The 22782-nt window shown below is 38.9% G+C and overlaps 1 protein-coding gene across 2 annotated transcripts in view; it reads right to left on the reverse strand.

The window, feature by feature from the left end:
• Positions 1–22782, reverse strand: part of syk (spleen tyrosine kinase) — a 45690-nt gene that overhangs the window by 16630 nt on the left and 6278 nt on the right. For both annotated transcript variants that reach the window (XM_073478666.1, XM_073478667.1), the window contains 7 exons: positions 15408–15865; positions 13199–13359; positions 8201–8339; positions 7452–7533; positions 6539–6594; positions 5175–5237; positions 3970–4051 (listed from right to left, as the gene is read on the reverse strand). In XM_073478666.1, coding sequence (XP_073334767.1) covers positions 3970–4051; positions 5175–5237; positions 6539–6594; positions 7452–7533; positions 8201–8339; positions 13199–13359; positions 15408–15809 — 985 coding nt within the window. In that variant the 5' untranslated portion in view covers positions 15810–15865. The remainder of the gene's footprint in view (positions 1–3969; positions 4052–5174; positions 5238–6538; positions 6595–7451; positions 7534–8200; positions 8340–13198; positions 13360–15407; positions 15866–22782) is intronic.

Genomic DNA, 22782 nt, shown 5'->3' on the forward strand with positions numbered 1-22782 from the left:
CTGCCGACCAATGTCAGGACAGCAGAGTCACTCACCATCTTCTGCAAAAGACTCAATACTCACTTGTTCAGACATCACCTCGAACCCACATAGCATGACTCCCTCCTTTCTTTCTTGTAACAAATGTACTTGTAAGTCGCTTTGGACAAAAGCGTCTGCTAAATACCCTAAATATAAATGTAAGTTGCAGATTATATGCATTCAGATTCAGATCTTATTTCTTTCGCATTCAAATCAAACTTTTTTTTGGTTGCAGATTTTTTTTTCACTTTCAGATGAGCCTATTTTTTCAAGTTTCAGAGTTTTGGCCCTGATGTGGTGTGGAGAGTGTGGAGGGCGTGGTATCAACCGGGAGGGGCATGGGATTGTGAGTGACAGCATAATAAAGAAGGCTCAGGGCCGTCCCCAATTATGTTGCCTTCAGGAATCGGGGTACTTTGAGAATGACTCAATATGACGCTTTTTATACATTGTATTCTCCTGATTAGCAGTAAATTAACTGATGCTCAGGACAAAGTTACATTTAAAAAGCTGTTTTAGACCACTCATGGCAGATTGTGTAGTTTAACAGCCATGCTTTAAAAAATGATGTTTCCCATTGCACATAAGACTGTGAACACAGCGCAGTACTGAGATCAGCTAGATCAGCCTGCGCAGAATTGATCAGCAGTGACTGCCGCCATAATAGGTCCATGATTGCCGCACAATGCATGATTATGATGTTAGATTTGTGTCTGACTTTTGAGGATTCAGATGTGAAGCCTCGACAATATAAATATGTGACAGATCTATGATGAAAACTATTGTCTTGTATTTTTTTTTCCCATTGTGTGTGACTTTTAATGCATTCCTTTTATTAATGACGTCTGAGAGGGACAGGTCTGCTCAAATGATTTATGAACAGCAGTAAAATGATATGATGCTGATTTATGTGAGAGTTTATGTAAAATGGAGGTTGTTCCATGAACAGAAATCACAGATCACCTCTATACTTTTACACAGGCGTGCAGATAAGAAATACTATTTTTAGAAGAGGTACTGTAGAAAATGATCCTAAATATTGTAATGCTAGAAACATGGGGACGTACAGAAAGATGTCTTTATGTAGGGAGTTTGTCAAAGGTTGTCAGCTAAGCATATGGTTAGAATTAACTAGCTTTATGCTGTTAGCTGCTGTTTATGAATGTTACGGTCCTTAATATACTTTAAATTATTGCAGTGGTTATAAGTATTGAGATTCTGTGTGAGCACCAGAGCTGCGAGGTCTCACGCATTGACCTTGAGACTCATGCAATTGAGCATCTTCACACGGTCATTCAAAAAATATTGTGAGCTGAATAATGACTGTCTTTCAACTGAAGCAGAAGGTCAAACGTTGGGTAACCATCTCATTTTCATATGAATTATGTTATTTTTCTAGATTAATAAAATGCGTTCTTATATAGTCACCACAATTTACAGACCATGAAAAATGATATCGATCTGGACAATAATTTCCTCTGTAACATAAATGATAATAGCTGCTACTACACAGAGGAACAGTATAATGAAACCATTAAGATGGTTAACAGATGATCAATAATCCACAAAAGCCTGTATGCAAACTTCAACAACATCAAGGAATACTGAAGTCAATTTACACAAACGTTCCACGTAATTGCCATATCTGAGAGTTGGATCAACCCTGATAAAGAAAGAAAATTTGAATAAAACTGATAAGAATTCAGTTATATAAATAGAAAAAATAAGAGTGGAGGAGGAGTGGCTATGAATGTAGACAAAAACCTGAATTATATAGTGTTAGAATGCAATTGTGGTGGACAACTTATTAGAGTATAACAATTTAAATCTGCATAGAGAAAAACAAAAATATAATAATTAGTTATAGGGCACCAGGGTCTAGTATTGAATCTTTCAGGGGCTGGATGGAGGAAATGTTTTAAAAAATAAGTCGGAAAGTACTTTTCATTTGTTGGGAATTCAATATTGATCTGTTGAATCCAAATAAACAAAAAATGACTGAAGAATTCATTAACACAATGTACAGTATGTGCCAATTTCCAAAAATGAACAGACCCAGTAGAGTAACCTCCCACTGTGCCACTTTGATAGATCACATATTCACTCATGACAAAGAAAACCATACAATGAGCAGACTATTAATTAACGATATCAGTGACTATCTACCAGTTTTTACATTAAACACAAAAAAGATCACCCGGACAAGAAACCAGAATACAGACAAATGAGGACGGAGGAATTAATGAACTCACTAAAGGACAATTTACTGGCACAAAATTGGATATTGACAGTGCATATGAAACATTCTTAAGAATATTCAGATAAATATATGATTCAAATTGTCCCATAAAATAATATTGCAGAAAACCTAAATATAGAGATCATCCATGGATCACCAGGGGATTACGAAATGCCTGCAAGAAGAAAAATACACTATACAAAGATTTCATAAGACAGAGAACTAAAGGGGCAGAAAATAAATACAAAAAATATAAGAATAAGTTAACTAATATTACAAGGAGATGTAGGTAGGACTACAGTAACATATTAGATGATAATAAAATAATGTTAAAGACATATGGAATCTATTAAATAGTATTATTAGAAATGTTTCTAAACAAATAAGTTATCCTTAGTATTTTATTGATAATGATAATGAAAATTATAATATGGACGATGTGGTAAATAGCTTTAATACATTTTTTGTGAGTGTTAGATCCCAGATCTATGTTATAGATATGGTTAATAAATGTAAAAACAATTGCTTAGCTTACAGCTTTGACAAACTCCCCATATAAAGACGTCTTTCTGTATGTCGCTATGTTTCAAAAATGACCCAGTATCACAATATTTCGGATAATTCTCCAGTCCCTTTTCTAACAATAGCATTTCTTACCTGTGTGCCTGCACCAGCAGGTTATCCTGGTGAGGAGGATGCCATTGTAATCCAAGATACTGCGCTGCGTTCACAGTCTTATGTGCAAATGGGACCATCCATTTCTAAAGCATGGCTGTTAAACCTCACAATCTGGCATATTTTACTGTTCTTATATACGGATATAAGAGTTGTCTAAAACAGCTTGTTAAATGTAACTTTGTCCTGAGCATCACTTAATTCACTGCTAATCAGGTGAATACTGTGTATAGAAAGTGTTGAGTCATATTTCTCAAAGTACCCACATCACCTGAAGGCAACATAATTGGGGAAAGCCCTGAGCTTTCTTTATTATGCTGTCACTCACAATCCCACCCCCCTCTCAGTTGATGCCACATCAGATCAGGGCCAAAACTCTGAAACTTGAAAAAATAGGATCTGAAAGTGAAAAAAAAATCTGCAACCAAAGAAATTTGATTGAATGTGAAAAAAATAAGATCTGAATCTGAAAACATAAAAGATGCAACTGACAAAAATAAGACCTCAAATATGAAATGATATATAAGTAAAATTTTAAAATAAATAAGTTATTCAGATGAATATCAGAATTAAATCAAAATTACATTTAGATTGAAATTAACCTTCTCCTACACTTATTTTTTATTTTGAAAATGTTTTCATTTTTTTTATAATTCAAGATCAAAACTTGATCTTTCGAATCAAATTTAATTTTATTCAATCAAAATTGTTTTCAAATTAACAAACCTTTTGGCCTTGATCTGGCTCCATAGTTGTGGTGCTCAAACTGAAATTTAAACAATTAAACTACAAGGAGTGGTAAAGCCACTGTGTTCTAATTTTGGTAGACTGACACTTTAAAGGAAGGTTGTATGGGGAAGAGAATATGTATCTGTACATTTGGACAAAAATCTATGTAATAGCAGAGACTAAAATGAGTGTGTATGAAAGCTTGTCCTGTACAAGCAAGTTAGCAATAGCAACTGATCAACAGCATACGCAAATTTCTGTTAAACACAGGGTGTACTTACAGGTTTATGTTTGAAAGAACTTACCTCTGATGGCTGCTTGATTATTGGGCATTCTGGTTTCATAAGGATTGAGAACATCCGTGGTGTTGTGTCGAGATCCGCGGTTCTATTATTAGTACATAAAAGAAGGCAATGTTTGAGGGATCATAAAGGTAGAAAACTCAGAATGCCTATTTCACTGGGCACACTACTAAAATGTAATCTGCAATGAGTAAATTAATTCAGTACTCAATACTTTTATGTAGCAGCGTGCCACTCTTTTTTTTTGGAACCTGTATTACAGTGATAGACTTTCCCTCAGAATGTTTTGGTCCATTAAAGATAGATTCTTCCAAATATAAGAATTTGATGTGAAGTTCTTCCCATTAACTCATTCATCCAAAGGAGTACATTCCAACATTTTTCAATTATTCTCCTCTCTTCTTATCCCACTATTGTGCCAACCCCAAAGTTTAGCTATAAACTTTCAAAACTGTCAAATCTGAATGAAGTAGCTTTCCGAACCACCAGTGATGTTTTAAGCTTAGGATATCATCAGTCATGTGAGAGTCTTCATTCGACACTAGCTCTGGCACAATGTATTAAAGCAGTGCGCTTCACAGGAGTGAAACAAGCTTCAGAGCTTCTGTATCATCTGCCCATCTCTAGTTGTCTGTTTCCACTTTAAGTGGAACATACTGTAGAAGGGGAGAACTTGTGAAATTCACCTATTTTCTTGTGATTAGAATTTTCTGTTTGGAGCTAAAGAAAATCATGAGTCATCCAGACCTGCCATATTAGTCATGTATAGTCTGCCTGTGGCCGCAGCAGGAACTAGAATTCCAACAAATTCCAAATCTTTATACGTAAATATAACTTGGGGAGAAGACTTTGGTATAGGACATGTTGAACCATTATGACATGATGAGGGAGCTGCAGAAAAGGACACAGCATAGGTATTCTGGCTGTTGTTCAGAATGTAATTGCAGTGAGTAACATCTCTGTGGTGTTAGATTGTAATCACAAGTAGGGCAACTACTGTGATGTCACACAAATGTGAAACTATCAGCTCTGATCTGGGGTTTGTCAGGGAGAAAGAATATAAAGCAAATGACAAAGATCAAACGGAGCCTGTTAAAGAGTAGCAATCCACACTGAAGCAAAATCACACAAATGGAAGCGTTAAGGGGCAGTTGCCCAGTACTGTGACCAATACGTTTATACAAAGCACAGGAGGAGTAGCAATGCACCTTTTTTAGGCCAGGTATGGGGACAGTTCTGAGTCTGGAGAGAATTCCACCTGCAGCAGTTTGCTAGAAACCAAAATGTCAGAGAGGTTATCAGACAGTGAGCTGTTAATGAGAGAGTCATGCATGTGATCATTACAGTATAGACAGATAAAGGGGAGAGGCTCCAAACAAAGATTTGTCAACTTTATCTTTTAGAACATACAGTACACCGAGTCATCCTACTGACACATTTAGCTTCAAACTACAGGAAGCAGAGAGACACTGCATGAACATTTCCATGTTCATGTTCATTGACAGTATGCCTAATAGGTGGAAGACAAAAATAAGGTTTTGGAGGTTGCTCCCACAAATTGCTAAAAAAAACAACAATATTTTTGCTGACCTCCCCCTAGTGGTATCTATCCATGTGGATAGAATATTCACCCAGGTTCTGAGATATTCATCTTTGAGATTTCTGCCTCCATCCCAAGTCTGTCATGAGAACTATTTCTTTGGTAGAAAGTATTTCCACTGAAAACTGTTTACAGTCCATTCTGTGTAGGTGATCAAGAGATCAGGGTTTGGAAAGACATGTTGATGCTGAGCTTTAAATATACATTCATATTCAATAATCATTTTTCAATGCTTTGAGCATCATAAAAGATTCTGTTTGCCTCCACTGCACTGTGCAGGGTCTGGCAGGTTTTGGAAAAAAGATTATTCGTGTGTTTTAAAAGGATAAATTGGGCACTTAAATAACTTATTTGGTCACGTGAGTAACTTATTAATTATCTTTAAATCAGTGTTTAAATAAATAATTAGTTCACAAAAATCAATCATCCCTGCTCTAATATGAATAATTCATGTTCTTGAATCACTAAATTGTATTCCTGCACTACTAGCTAATGATCCTAAATAATTAATGTGAATAAACATAAACCCAAAACTATCTGCATGAATAAATACCATGCAAGAAGGAGAACAGACATGTTTCAGCCTTTCTATGAAATTCTTCATAGTCTCATAATTATGTAATTATGTCAATATTGAAATCAGAAAACATAGAATACGCAGCTAAATGTACCATTTAAAACTATCTCAGACACAAATTTGTGATTAACAAAAAATCTAAACAATAAAGATTCATACAAGCAGCATCCTCCTTCCTTTCATTAATCATATGGGACATAAAAGTAAGTTGATAAACCTTACTTCCTGTTTTTTGGACATATGGCAAAGCACCATGAGAATATGCAAATGACACCCACCCACCCATCGACCCCCCACCCCCCCCCCCCACCCCTGACCCCCCCCACCCCCCACCCCCCACCCCCCACCCCCCCCACACACACACACACACACACACACACACATACAGAACTTACAAGGGCAGAACTTATTCCAGGGTGGTCTCGTGGGAGTGGTGGCCGTCCTATCAGCCCTATGAGGACAGATAGATTCTTTACAGTCCTCTTCCAAGGAAATGTGTTGCTGAGTCTGTACAGAGACTCACATAATTCATTGATACATAAATATGTTATACACTGCAACATAATTACGGGAACGACATCAGATAGAATATGAAAACAAATGTGGATCAGATTTGAGCATATTCTTAGACTTTCCGTTATTAGATTGTAAAGAATATGCAGTGGATTTGAATGAAGTTTGAATAACTTTTTTTTTATTTTTTAAACGCAGGTTAATCCACTAAAAAAGCTACAGGCTCCTTTCCTATTACCAGGAGACTAGTTAATTAATTTCTTTTTTTTCTTGTGTGTCACTTTCATCATCACGACCACACTGGAAAAACAGGGAACAGCAGAAAACAGCAGGTCATATACCTCATCAGACTACATCCAGATGATGTTAAAATTGTTTTAAAAAGGCTTAATCAATAACATGCTGAATTGGACACATTTGTTTTTCTGTAGCTGATGATTGAAGTAGCTAGGGTGACTTCAAATTCATCTTTGTCGTTAGTTGCACATCCGCAGTACCGATCAATCAGCTGGCAAGATCTGGGTAGTGACACGAAGGCCACTAATAATGTGATGGTGCTTACTATTTTTATATAAAACTAGCGTGTCCACTTGGGTGTTGTGTTTTCATCACAGCTGAGCCAATAAACATCCATGACTACTGCAGAGTCATCTGATGCAGGAGTGAATGCTGATTGTGTCCATTCACATTTAACACAAAAGTCAGATGTTAGTGGCTGTTGGTGGGTTTCTTGTGCAGTGTGAAAAGGGTATAAGATTAATCTCAGTCAATTAGATTAGTTTTGTTCAATTTTACCAATTTCTCCATCAGGTCTTGGACAGGGATCAGTTAACACTCGCAGCAGGCCGTCTGGTTTATATGAGTAGTGCTCCACCAGCTGTGATAAAGAGAGAAGTTCACATATGATACATCAAAATGGTGAGGACTGTATATGCATTAAAAATAACTGAAATGTATTTCACAGCATTCTCAGAAGCCGAAAGCTGCTGTAACTACAATTAAGGACATCAAGTTCATGTGGCATGTATTGTTTTCAGGAATGTAGGTATTTAAAAAAAAAGTTGAACATTTTGGGAAATATGTTTACTTTCTTTCTGAGAGTGAGATGGATATTGATATCATGTCTTTGTGTTAAGCACAGATCTGGAATCAGTACATGGTGAGCCTAGTTTAGCATAAAAACAGGAGGGGGAAACGGCTCACGCAGCCATTTCCAACGTTCAGAAATACAATTATTGCAACCTCCAAAACTCATTAATTGACATGTATCTAATTTATTTAAGAATGAGCTGGGGGAATTTGGACTCCTAAATTTAACCTCCTATTTCTACATTTCTGGTCACAGCCCTGTGCATAATGGATGTCCATTTACCGCTATCAACCATAAAATACATGAAAATATTATTTCTGAGAGAATAGAAAAGGTTACAGTCATTGAGTAAAGGTTCAGACACCTGTGAAGAAACCATAAATATAATTTTGAGAGTCATAGTTATAGACCAACATGAAAATATCCAGAAATATGACAATAATTGTGTTTTAACCTGCCACAGGGTGTCAAACTTCTTGCCATCTGGGATAGAGAGCTTGCCAATCCTGTCCCTGTCAATGCGATAATGCATGACTTGTCCTTCATGTAGTAGACACAGAGCATAGGATCCATTAAGATCTCTCTGTCGGATCCTGTACAGACAAGACGGAGAAATGGAGAGAAGAAATAGGACCTAAGTCACAAAGTAGAAGGAGGATGATGAGGATCTTGGCACTGGAGAAGACAACATCTACATTTAGTTTGCAAATAAGCCTTTTTTATATTGTTAAGTTTGTATTGCTTTTTTTTCTTTTATGTAAAACATGTATGTTGTTAATTTTAAGTTGTTGCTTGTTCCTTTATGTGAAACCTTTTATGCTGCTGTCTTGGCCAGGACTCCCTTGTAAAAGAGGGATCTCAATGGGCGTATTCCTGGTAAAATAAAGGTTAGATAACAAAATAATAAATTGTCAGTATGGTGAATCTCTCCTTTATAGATGTGAATGATGTTCTGGAGGTGCAAAACATACCTTAGTAAAATGCAAACCCTGTTCACATGACCATATTTAGAAATGCAAACTATGAGTCAGATATCCTTTCTGTCTTCTCAATCCACAATCTACTACAAACAAGTACAAATGTAGCACTTAGAGGACACGTTGTATTTGCACTGAAACACAGCCTGCACATGCGCAGTACCGATCAATCAGCTGGCAAGATCTGGGTAGTGACACGAAGGCCACTGATAATGTGATGGTGCTTACTATTTTTATATAAAACTAGCGTGTCCACCTGGGTTGTGTTTTCATCACAGCTGAGCCAATAAACATCCATGACTACTGCAGAGTCATCTGATGCAGGAGTGAATGCTGATTGTGCCCATTCACATTTAACACAAAAGTCAGATGTTAGTGGCTGTTGGTGGGTTTTTTGTGCAGTGTGAAAAGGGTATAAGATTAATCTCAGTCAATTAAGATTAGTTAGTTTTGTATTTTACCAATTTCTCCATCAGGTCTTAGACAGGGATCAGTTAACACTCGCTGCAGGCCGTCTGGTTTATATGAGTAGTGCAAATGTAACTGTGATGTCATGGTAAGTCAAGAAAATGTCAACACGTGTAGAAACTGAACTTCTTCACCAAAATGACAAAAAAACATATTTTCTTACTTCACTGTAGTGGGATGTGATGTCATCCTGTTATTGAAATATCTGTCACTAAGATTTCTGCCTCCATTACATAGGTGGTCAGTGGAATTGAGTTTGTGGTGCGCAGAGAAGTTCAGCTCAGAGTTTTGCTGCTAATCTGGATAACATTCTACTGACCCGTCATCCAGACAACTGAAAATTGTGTGTTAGTAAAGAAAAGTCAGTAGGATGCAGGCAGGTTTTCTTCAAGGAAGTTATTAGAGAAAGTAAGTTCTCCCTTTGGTAGGTCTCTCCCCATGGAGTTTTTGCAACAACATCCCAAGCTGGATTTGCCAAAATAATTTGAAAAATACTTGTGAAGCCATTTATCACGGCTTAAAAATATCATGATTAATAATTAAGATCTTGAAATAAGATGTTTATTACCAGTTAATTGCACTGAACTGAAATGTGAGTGGCAATTCACAACATCTGAATTGTCCCATGGATGGTATTTTATGTTACATGGTCATGTTAGCAATGATACATATCAACTTCTGGTTACACTTTGAAAATAAAAAAGGCATCAAAACTACTTGGTTAGACTGAGGAAAGACAAGAGATAGGATAATTACTCCCTAAAAAAATCACCATTCTCTATTGGCCACACACAGGATTGAAACCCTGGTGTCCTGTGTGAAAGTCATGTCACTGACTCACCCATCCACTCCAACCTCCTCTCTACACTGACCTTTTGGCTTTTAATACGTTTCTCCATTGATCCTGTCAGTATCACCCCCTGTTGGTATTGTGCCTTCATACTTTTCACAGTTACGCCAGGAAAACCATGACATTCACATGCTATCATCTCGGGGATTACTGGGTCTTTTACAAGCTTTAGGGTGTGTATATGTACAGTATGTATGTGACCTTAAGATATTTCATGTGGGAAATGTAAGACATGACATGCAAAAACCAGCCCAGTCTCAAAGTGTGAAATGGACCCACCGATCCACAAGAGGATACCATGTCAGTCATACGTTCTGCCTTGCCTTGGTGTGAAAAGTTCATAGGTGTATGAAGGTGCAGTATAGAACATAGTATAAAGAATGAGAAAGTCTGTATAGGACTGTGAACCCAAAAGTGAAAAATGAACATGCATATGTAAGTTAACCTACACAGTGTGGTTGATGTACATCATGTACAAACTTAACACCATAAACGTATATTATGTACGTTTATGGTGTTAAGTTTGTACATGACGTACATCAACCACACTACAAAACATATTTAACTTATGTCACATACCATCATCTTTTCAAAACTTTACCTCATAGCTTTGGTGCCTAAACCTAACCAAACTGCAACTGCCAGCTGAAATGTTTTTCCGCAAGATCTATTTTGAAAGTCCAACCAGCTGTTGCATATTTATTTTTGATAACTTGACCGCAGAATGAGGATGTGGACTTTGCCTAGGCAAAGTAAATCATGATACTCACATGGTGTACTGGTGGGTCTGTTACAGGCTTTGGTGTGATACTGGATTAGTAAAAACACAAATTTGTAACACAGTTTTTGGCATTTGCCACCAGGGAACATTTAAATACAGTATAACACCACCTTTTACCATGAAACATAACTACTGCACCTCGCTGGTCAATAAATGGGTGGAACTTTTGCCAAACATTTGTATCCAAGGAAGAACCAGTACTGACATTACAGTTATAAAGAAAAGAAACTACAGAAACTAAAATTTGGATGGTCCATGTCTAATTATTTATACCTACGCTAGTCCATTTTATAAAGAAAATTATATTGTAATAATATTTTCCAATATTTCTAAAAATTGCTAAAATTGTCTATCCAATCTTGGGAGCCAGAGCCTAACCTTGCAAGAGACTCCTGCATATTCTAACCATGGATACAGAGTGTTAGGAATATTTTCAGAAGAATTACTACAAAGCTAAAACGTATCGCCGAGGCTGTGTTTCAGTGCAAATACAACGTGTCCTCTAAGTGCTTCGTGAGAAAAGGGACAGAACCGTCACATCTCGCTCTACTGTCATTCTTCCTCTTATTTGGCCACTTCAGGAAGCCCTTCGCAAACTGTCAGAGCGGAAGCCACAGCAAGTGTGTGTTTGTTCAGCCAAAACCACTGCTTCTCAACTGAAGCGTCTGCTGCTATAAATATTCTACTCCTGCTTTGTTTAAACTTACAAAGCAAAAGAGTCAAGTATAGTCAATTTTATTGCTATAGCATCAAATCACAATACCATTTTTCTCATGAAGGCCTACACCATACTCTGACACATTTTGAACATTTAATATATTTAAATAAATATATTATAAAGCAATATTGTACTACTCTAGTTGTTTATTTGTTGACTCGCACAGTTACAAAGCAGATATACATGACAGCATTGAAGGAACACTATGTTGATCCTACAGAATGCCTGAGGGCTGAAACATATTCTGAATAAAAGAGAAATGCATGTGGAGCCAGAGCGTGCAACACTCTCAAGCACTGATAGAGTTGTAACTCTAGGTGTACTGTCTCCATTTTCTTCACTTTAATGAGTCACCATAGTAAATTTTTACAATATAAATAATAAATGTTTGTGTTTGTGGGCCTGGACAGAATGTCACTGTCCTCATCAAAAACAAACCTGTACAAAGTACTTTTTCCAGTTTATGTTTTTGAAATATATTTCTTATTGACACAGAATTTGAGACATTTCTTTTTTTTTTCCTCCAGGACTTTCCCTCCAAAGACCAGAGTTTGCTTCCCATTTGTGACCAAGAGTCAAGAATGATTTGTTTTTAATTTATGTAACATAAGTAGGTTAACATACGTGAATGATGTCACTCAGTATCTGTAACCAGACTTTTGAGTGCACTGTCATCAGAGTAGGGTGTGCATGCAGGCTTGAGAGCTGCCTCGTACATAGCAAATAAAAAAGGTTCATGGGAAACAGAGATCTCTCCTCTGGATTGGGAGCAGCAAATAGTTGGCCATGTCGTGTGCACCCTGGGAAAATCCACTTCTGTCTAAATGAGCACAAACATTTGAGTGGTAGCTGATGATTTCATTTCACATAAAAATTATTATTATTTTTTTTTTTTTTTGATAACCCAAATCCACATGTTTTCTTACAAGCCAGGATGGATGTTCTTCAGATGTTCAGTTGAGGTAACGGGTTGAGGCAAATGGTTTGCTGTTATTTGAATTACTGAAAGTTGTTGGGAAACTTATACTGCTTGGGAGTAATGGGAATAGGGAGAATGGTGGTCTTTATCTGTATATTCTCTGACAAAATTCTGGATAATGTGAGCTCTGGAGAAATTTTCAGGATGCTAAAAAATATTTAAATAATTGGTCAAATACACCACTATCTGGATTTGTTCAATCAACAAAATAATTTGTATTCATATCTGCACTCAAAATCGGATGACCCAGACGTTGGTAATTTAAGCCTGAAATTGATGAGCGTTGATCAGAAGTAGCAAAATGTACTATTTATGAGAACGCTATTTACAAAACAGCCTCAGAATTAAGCTTCAGATGAATGTTCTTGATCACAATAGTAATAGAACTATTTACGGAACAAGATTTTTATAAACTTCAACAAATAAACTTTTGTCACTATGCCCAATGAGGACTTTCCTTCATCACACATGGATATTTACAAATTTTACTCTTATGATACTCATACTTGTACATTATCTATCTATCATTATCTATGTACCAGATACTCATTTCAGCCAAGTACTCGCTTAACCCTAAAATTTGGATACATTTTACAATTTATTTAACACCATTTAAAACAATTACAGCCAAAAGCTATTCAAAAACATTTGTAAAAAATGTTACTTAAATTTAACTTACAGAAATTTTCCACTTGTACGGGAGCCATTTTGAAGCCTGGACTCGGAGTCTTCTCTTGCTATTGCTCCATGGAACCAGGGCATTTTCTCATGTGCAGTGGTGGCAATGACCTTCTCTAGCTGAGGCCTTTGGCTGATGATGGCCTGCTCTAGAGCTGCTCCCTACAGACACACACACACACACACACACACACACACACACACACACACACACACACACACACACACACACACACACACACACACAGGAAGGAGGCAGTTAACACAGCTAAAACCATGATGACTTTTTTCTTGTTTACTTTGCAATGGACTGATCAGAAATATCCTACCAGTGTGTGGTAGTTCTGTATCATGTATCATAATAGTACAGCTGTTTTGCAATCAAATTGAGTTATGAATTTATTAAGAGAAAAGAAAAGTATTTACTTTGAATAATATCTGTATTTGTGTATCTGTCACAGCTATATGTTATGTTATTGAAAGAAGTCATTTGTTCATGTTTACCTGCAGACCTAAATGAATCACATAAAAAGACCAGTAAAACAATTGTTTGTATGTTTGTAACATATGTAAGTACATACATATATATACATAAGTATTGAGGCATACATACAAATTCTCTGGAGAGGGACTAACTGTATTTCTGTGTGTTAAGAATGTGTTTTACTTGTGTAGACACAAGAGTGATCAATTTACGTTGATAAAAGATCTGTGCATGGACAGCAGGGGATTTTCCACAGTGCTGTGTCAGTCTCTCATTTTGGTATGTGAGGGAAATCCTGAGGCGTGTTTGTATTTCTATAAAACAAATCACAATTGTCTTGTGCTAAAAGTGCCGACAAAACAGTGGGGTAACTTGTTTTGCATGTGGGGAGACAAGTCCTGGCATTAAAATGGCTAAATTTGCACAAAAGAAATGGTAAGAGCAACTAGGTTGTCTAGGTTCGTACCACTAGCGACCAGAGACATCTATTACGAAGCAGGATTCGTGGTTAGTGAGGCAACTTCAGGGTTACCTTAGGGCTTAGTGGCAGTTCACTTCTTACCAGGGTACATTGCAATGGTAACTTATGCTGTACATCTAACCTGCTCTGGAGCAAGTTATTTTCTAGATAACAAAACAACACATAAAAGCACTGCCTTTAGACCAATCAATTCTCTGGAAAAATGGCATCATCATTCATAGAAGATCCCGTGGAGCTTGGAGTGTGGATCATTCATTTAATTTTTTCATGTTGGCTGCAAGCCGTGTCAAAGCCTTTCTATTAAAACCATATCACCTTGCAACAGAGAGGCATTGAAGCACTAAAGCCTAGAATTTGTTTTAGGATATGAAAGTACCACTCTGAATTGTTTTTACATTATTTTTTTAATTTGCTCCCAAGTGGGGCTGGAACGATTCCTTGAGTAAATAATAATTAAGCAAATAATTTCCCTCAAGGCTTCATTTAATCCAGGTAATCCTGTCCGCACTCTCTCATCCACAGCAGCTATGTTTTACACAAGCACAGTGCGCTAGCTCGGCTAATAGCAAAATGTTATAAACAACTTAGCGCTACATCTTGCAACCTTTGATTTTGGCTAAGTCAAACCAGCCCCTCCTCCTTCTACCAGTGGTACCTGTAGGCAATCACCTGAGCTGAGGGAGGAGGTCTGATACTGACTGATGTCTGTATTCTTCATTCTTTTTAAACCACAATTAATATTTTGATGTCAAGAATTTATTTACAGTTTTGGTCTGTTTACATATATTATTGAGTTTATAGTGATTTTGCTATTGTATATTACTGTTGCTGCTCTAGAAACAATATAGTAATATTTAAAACATTGCAGTGACAGATATCACAATTTAGGCAATAAAACTAGGAAAACCAATTAGTGTTCATTTAAGAGACCTGTCTCCCTTTCTCTTTTGTATATTACTATTGTTCTTAAATAAAGCAGAAAATAACTACATTTGGAATAACCAAAGTAATTACTGAGATCTGGGAGCACAGCAGCAACACTAAAAAGAAGTCAGATGGATCAAGAAACACATAAATAAAATTTTAACCAAAATAGTACATTGTAAACATCCTGCTTCAATGTTGATCTAGTGTGCTTATTGTGCTTGTAAACCTGTATTGCTTTTTAAATTCCTATTCTACCAACTTCATATTTAGATATATAAATGACCTTCCTTGTACTTAGAGGATACAGTTGAAACTAACCTGCAGGTTCCAGGTCTGCTTTACATACTCTCGGATCAGTTTTTCCTTGAGGTCCTCAAACGGCCCCACCTTTGGCTGCATGTTCTTGGGCCTGTTACAGGGCTTCTTTAGCAGACACACAAGGCCATCCATCTCCTGGGAATGGTAATCAATCACATCCACAGGGATCCTGTGGCTCTTACCACCAGCAATAGCATATGTTTCATTGGGATCTTTTTCAATGGTGTAGTGGTAGCAGCGCCCTGAATATGACACAGACAGTGCAAAGCCCCCGAGATAGTTTCGGCTTTGCCGTAGCAGGTACAAGCCACTGCCCATGCCAGCCTGCCGCAGGTAGTCCTCGGCCTCCTCCCTGGTGATGTTGCCATAGAAAAATGGCAATGTATTCACATTGTCAGCCATGTTGTCTCCCTTAAGGAAGTCCCCTCACAAAGTTCAGCCAACAGGATGCAATAGACCTAAGAGAACAAATATAGAACCAAATAAGAATCGAGGTTAATAACTCTGAAAAAATAACTATTTTTTTCGGACACTTTTTCTTTTCATTTTACAAAATCTTTTTTAAAAAAAATTTAGTCAAAAAGAGTTCCAACAGGACATATTGTGTGTTTTCAGTCACCCCACACACTACTGGTGTACTTACACCAGTAGCAGGGAACACATCATAGGGTATAATACAAGTAAGATGGAGAAACGGTCAAGCCTTGGCTAGATTTTGAAAGTATCCAGCTGGTAAACCCCACCCCCTGCACTCAGGCCTCTCTCCTAAGCCCCCCAAACTATGAACGCGCACTGTCTGACGACTGGCGAATACCGCTGATGGAGTCCCAAGTCCTCACGAGTGGTGGGAAGGAGAGTGTATCGATGCATCGCTGTCATCACAAGATCTAACAACAAGTCGCTACCTCATGTCTCAATCACCTGTAAGTAAACAACCAACATAGCCATTGCTTGTACGGATAGCTGTCAAGCTAGCTTTGTTAGCATTCAGACATTGTTTTGAAAGTGTATTTTAATGTTGCAACTTATTGCTGGTTAGCTAGCAGCAGCTGGCTATGGTAACATTAGAAATGGCAAAGCTAAAACATCAAGATTAGAGGTGGGCCTGCTACATGTTTTATTTTGTTTTGTTACCCTCAGTGATTCACAGACAAACGTGAATATTGTATTGGACTCATGATAATACAATGTTCTGCATGCTAAAGCTTCCACAATGAGAGCATAGTTGACTCTGATGACAAGTACATGCCAGAGCGAAGCACATCATCACGTCAGGGAGGACAAGGTCAAGGAGCAGATGTTCATACGTCGAGTAGAAGATCTTCAAGCTCAGAGGATTGCACATGAGCAGGTCAGCATCTAAAGTAGAACATTACTGGTGGGTTTTTTTTCTGATAAACACCACCTACAACTATTTGTGTTTGTACAGTATATTGACCAGGCATGTAACTTGGACACACAAGTGCCCTAATCAGAATCACATTTTTTGCCAAGTAGTTTTTCACAATTTTTTTTGTTTTGTTTTGGTGCATAACAATAAACACAGTCTGTAGAAAAATGTAAAGAAAGATAAAGGGCTGGTACTTCAAGTCAAAAGCATGAATAGATAAAATGAAAAAAATTGAATATTAACTGGATATATATTTAATTGAATATTAAATGTCTAAAGTATTGACCATTGATACATCAAAGTGTATATGTTCACAGTATGCTGAGGACAGTCGGGTTCTGTTCCATAAAAATATCTAATCATGTTGCTCATCTGTTGCTTTGCAGGCAAAGCAACAGAATTCAATGACTACGTTTGGAGCAATAACATCAACTCTGCCTGAAACGTATTTGTTTGTGGTTATGTATTTACTCCTTGTTTTGCATTATCTGTAACTTGTTTGAATAAAGTCTTGAAAATGATAAATGCCTTTTCTTTACACTTCCAGGATAAACAGCCATCCCATTACGGTTCTTACACTTCATGTGATGCAAAAATAATAACAACTGAATTAGGTAAGACTCTTGTTTTTGAATTTTTTTGAACACATGCAAATAAATAACACCACAAAAATAGAATGCATTTTATCATTAAGACAATATACAGTACAATTAGCATAAACAACTATATACAGGAAGGACATCCAGAGGTTTCTTGACTGATTATAAACACATATAGTGTTGGCCAACAGGTGAGGCTGTTGATGTCTGTGCTGTCTCAATCCTCTACTTTTCTGGTAGTGATTGTCCTGTAGAAAGAATAGCAAAATTACTTATCTGACAGTAAATACAGCTTTTCAAGGACCTTGAAATTACACCATTACACCATATTTTTATTTTTGACAATAATGTGTACAAGCTCTATTTTCTGCACTTTTTGTTGTACACCTTGTAGTACCTGGCATAAGAGAAAGGAGTTCCAGCTTAGTGAAACATTAAATATTACAACTTTACTTCCAACTCCAACTCCTGTGACTGAAAAATCGTCATCATCTCTGCAAAAATTATAATAATTACAGAAAACTGGATAAGGATGGAGAACTAAATGTATGTACAGGACATAAAGTTACATCTGAATGTGTTTATGGGGCATAGAACATTTTATTGATTCTCTCAAAGACAACACAGGACTGTTGCTATGTAAAAAAAAAATGTAAAAATCGAAGTCTGGGGTTAGGTGGGTGATGGGAAGCTAATGTGATAGGTGTCAAGCGATTATTTAAAGGGGTTGGTAGGTGCATTGTGCGCAGCAATTATGGTCAGTGTTTCCCACATTCTACTGTGGTCTGCTTGGAATGCAAAGTCTATTTTCTCAAAGAATGTCTTACTAAGATGTAATAGTCTCAGACGGTAGGCTACCATGTGACTGCTAGGACCAGTACTTGAAGCATTTTCCTGGTGCAGCTAATGAAATGATGCCATTTATTTTTGTATTGTATCCCTGCTAAGAAGCACATTCATGACATAAAGCAAACCAACTTGATATGAAATAAGGACACATGTATATATGAAATGTATCCATCAAAGACACATATTACATGAATAACAGTGGTCTGATCCATGTTGCTATCAGCATCAAGTTGCACTCACCTGTCAGAGAGAGACTCTGCAGAAATAGTGGAAACATCAGGACATGGTTCTGCTGTGAACTGACACTTCAAGGCTAGAAGTTGATGCGTCCCTCTCATAAGTGGTTACACCCCGCCTTTCCGAAACCCCGCTGTTACGAAAATAGACTTCCATTCTTCGTAATGGCGGGGTTTCCCCATTTTTTCTAAAGACCCCGCTATTCCGAAAAGGCTATTGGAGAAACCCTAACCCTAACCCTATTGGGAAGTAATTTGAACTTGAAAGTCGAAACAGCTGTGTTTTCGGGGGAGGGTCGGAACAGCGGTGTTTGGAATGGGGTGTTTCGGAATGGAGGGGTTTCGCAATCGAGGTGTTTCGGAATGGAAAGCTGTCCCCCTCATAACTATAGAGCACAGAAATAGGATACATCAGCACATTTGTAAAACATCCAGTTCAAAGTCTATATGAATGAATGTCATATAAATACCATCTAACAACATCTGCAATGTAAACCATATTCACTACGCAATCTTCCCAGGACCTCTGAACAGTGGACTTGGCCTTTCACACATGTAGCACACAAGAATTAGTCCGCCTCTCACATACAGCTCGTCTGGCTAATGTCCAAACAGTCCAGGGTAGCAGTGCATGTGTGACCACTGCTTTATGGATTATATCCACAGTACATATAAACGTTGGCCTGCGTGTAAACTGTGATGTTACATGTAAATATGTTTCATACAGCAGTAGTCTATCATAGCTAGCTAGCTAACATTAGCTACAAGCTGCTAATGTTAGTGTTGGGCTAATACATACGACAGCAACATAAGGAGCTAACGTTAGCTGCATTGACTACATAATGCAGAGTAATAATACATTTCCCCCAACCAAAACAAACCAGCTCATTACCTGTCCAACAGACACAGCTAACATGGCATCCATTTGCAGGCCTTCGACTCCATCAGTTGTCTCCATCGTTGAACAGCCACTCCAATGTTGACTCTTGTTTCACCTCTTGAGCTATCCAACTTCTTTTTGTTTGTCGCCTTCTCGAGTTCGTTCTTTCTTTTCTTGCTCCGTTTGGCAGTACAAGCTGCTGTAGGTACAGCTGTCTTTCTTGTCTGTAAACAATGAGCTCACTCCGCCACAGCTCCAGCAGTGCGTTGCATAGATTCCGGTCACGTGCAGTGAGTGGTGGGTGGAGTCAGCACAGGGTGGGCAGGTAAGGACAGATTGATAGACAGGTAAGTTGTCCCGACAATACCTTCGGGCTGCTAAAATTGATTGGATGAAGTTATTACAGCTCTGTCACTGCCAGAGACCATTACAAAGATTACTTTGTAACAAGTTACCCCCAACATTGCCTCTGAGGACCTTGGCTGAGGCTGCAGCAGTAGCCCTTTCCACACAGAGACTCTGCATTATCTCCGCAGCAGAGGTTCGCCAATTCTCTTCCTTTGTTTGTTCACACTGAACCAAGCAGCTCCGGCGTAAAGCCACACCAGTGTGTCAATTCATACAGCATGCCGGCACTGCGGATCCAAAAGAGGCGTGACGGTACACGTCATGATGATGACGTCTGTGTTTTTTTCAACGTGTTTCCCCCGGTGTCCTCCTGTTAATCTAAACATATCTGCTGACTGTTTATAATCATATGGATACAGTTATAATGTGTTGTGATTGAGATCCTGACCCACCATGCATCCTGGAAAGTGACAAAGTTACGTTTTTTGCTCTAAATTACATAATTACATAATTGCCATCAGTAAACAGGACGCTGTCTGACTCACTCGCAGGGAGGGATGCTGTTTTCTGGAGGAAAGTTCACTGAAGTCTCGGTCGGGAGGGCTGACCATCACAGTGATTTTTTTCAAGACAGTAACTACAACAACACAATAGTGGAAGGAGGCAAACACTTGCAGTTGTTTTTCAGGCAGAAATGTGACGAGAGTAGGACAGACAGGATGACAGACACCAAGTATAACTGCTGTATTTTTTTCCTCATATAAGTTGCCAAAGACATGACCAGTTACTACGTTACTGTTGTTTGGTCCTGTAACGTTGCTCTGTGGGTCATTTCTCATTTATTTGATGAGTGAAGGATCTGTTTAGTTATCAGACTGTGAACACCATCAGATCAACATGCCCCCGCTCCGCTCTGCCAGCTTATCCATTCACACAGACACTGGTTCGCCTTTGCTGCACCTCTGATACTACCTCTGGAGGCGCATCAGAGCCGCAGTGAAATTTCACCCCTCGCCGCATCTGAGACTTTCACACAGAGGAGGATGCAGAGAATTGGCGCAGGATCCCCGCACTCAAAGGGCAGTGTAAATGCGGCTAGTGTGTGCGCATGGAGTGCAAGAGGCTTTCCTCTGGTCTGTTCACCCAATCTATAAGAACCCAGAGGGCAGCCAGCCTGTCATTTCTTAATGCGCAGCAACCACTGTCACCCTGACATTACATGAAGTGGCAGCTGTTTTCCACTCCCACAATCTTCAGGATTCCAGGGTCTGCCAACATGCACTCTTGCTGCCTTAGTTCTCCCAGAGTGTGCTGACATCGGAGCATATCAGCTCAGAGGTGCTCTCATGCGACATGTTGATGGAAAAGCAGCAATGTGATAATGTTCTCAGCAGAGTTATCTTCTTTGTGGAGAATGGTCAGAGACCAACTAGGAGAGGACGTGCTAAGGAACCAGTTGGAGCCATCAAGCTACTGAGAAGCTGGGACAAGATGACAATGAGGGATGGTGTGCTATATCGTGTGGCAAAGAACACTGTGACAAAGAAGAAATTGTCCCATCAGCAATGCGTTCCAAGGTGTTGAAAGGTGTTCATGATGAGGCTGGCCACCAGGGGCAACAGTGAACATTGTCCAGTGAACATTGAACATTGTGAGCAAATTGCCAGAACCTGAAGCAAGGGCACCTTTGAAAACATCAGAACATTGGAGCTTCTTGAGCTGTTGTGCATTGACATCTGGCCAGCTGAAGATTATCCTAATAGGTCACTGGATGTGCTTGTTGTCACAGACCAATACAAAGATGGCGCATGCCTTTTTGTGCCCCAACCAATCTGCTAAAGCAGTTGCAGATCAGCTGTGGCATAACTACTTCTGCATCTATGGCTTTCCCAAACATCTACACTCTGACCTAGGGGCCAACTTTGAGAGCTTCCCATGTGGCAGGTGTCAAAAAGTCCCATACAATGCCCTATCATCTGTGAGAAGATGAACAGGACACTGGGAAACCTGTTCATGATGTTGATGAAGGTTCTCAGTCATCCAGGTCATGGTAAATCTAGGTGCTGTATCGTAGGAAACTGGACTTGTTTCAGTTTCTTGAAGACGTTTCACCTCTCATCCAAGAGGCTTCCTCAGTTCTAACTAACTGGAGAGGAGTAGGCTGGTTTTGAAATTCTGTGCGGGTGTGTTCTTACAGAGTTAAAGATGTTCATGATGTCTGCCTACAACTACACAGTCCATGAAACAACAGGCTATGCCCCGTTCCTGCTCATGTTTGGAAGAGTGCCAAGACTTCCCATTGTCATCATCTTCAGCTTTGTCCTTGACAAAGGCTGCAGACTATGATCAGTTGATCCAGTCACTGCGGAGGGACTTTTCAGAGACCATGGACATAGCTCAAGCTATGGCATCCCAGCAGTTGCAGTAACACACTGACCTATATAACCAAAAGGTATGTGGAGTGCTGGTGAATGTAGGTGACCATGTGTTGCTAGCCAACAAGAGGAAACTCGCTGACTGCTGGGAGAATGCTGTCTATGTCCTGGTTAGAAAGAGCGAGGAGAGCCACGCCTTTAAGATCCAGCATGTCTCCACTGGGCAGGAGACATGGTACATAGAAACGTAATATTGCCAATGAACTTTCTCCCTCTGCCTGATGCTGCTCCCCTGGAGCAGTGTCCTCTTTGTCCAGCTCCGGGATCTTGATGACAAGAGGGGAGGCAGTTGCTGATGTTTCTGTGGCCTCTGCAGAGTACAGGACTAGGGTGTGGGTGTCTATCCTGCCATCTGAGACTTCCAGTAAGGCAGACCCGAAGGATGTTGTTCAGTCAGAGAACACTGGGGTTGGACAGCAGTTTGATGATGCACCTGTCCCATCTACTGACACCACCTTGCCTGAGACACTGAGCCAGACATCTTATAGCCCATCACTGCCTGATCCCCCAATGGAAGAGGTCTGAGATCCTCCTCCATGCACAGGCATACAGAGCCCAGCTGACACTACTCAGCACAGCACTAGAGCTTCTGTTAGAGTCAAGGAGATTAGGAGCCAAGCTAGGTCCAGAGCAGGGAC

The sequence above is a fragment of the Pagrus major genome, chromosome 12, assembly GCF_040436345.1.
Source record: "Pagrus major chromosome 12, Pma_NU_1.0".
Classification (NCBI taxonomy): domain Eukaryota; kingdom Metazoa; phylum Chordata; class Actinopteri; order Spariformes; family Sparidae; genus Pagrus; species Pagrus major.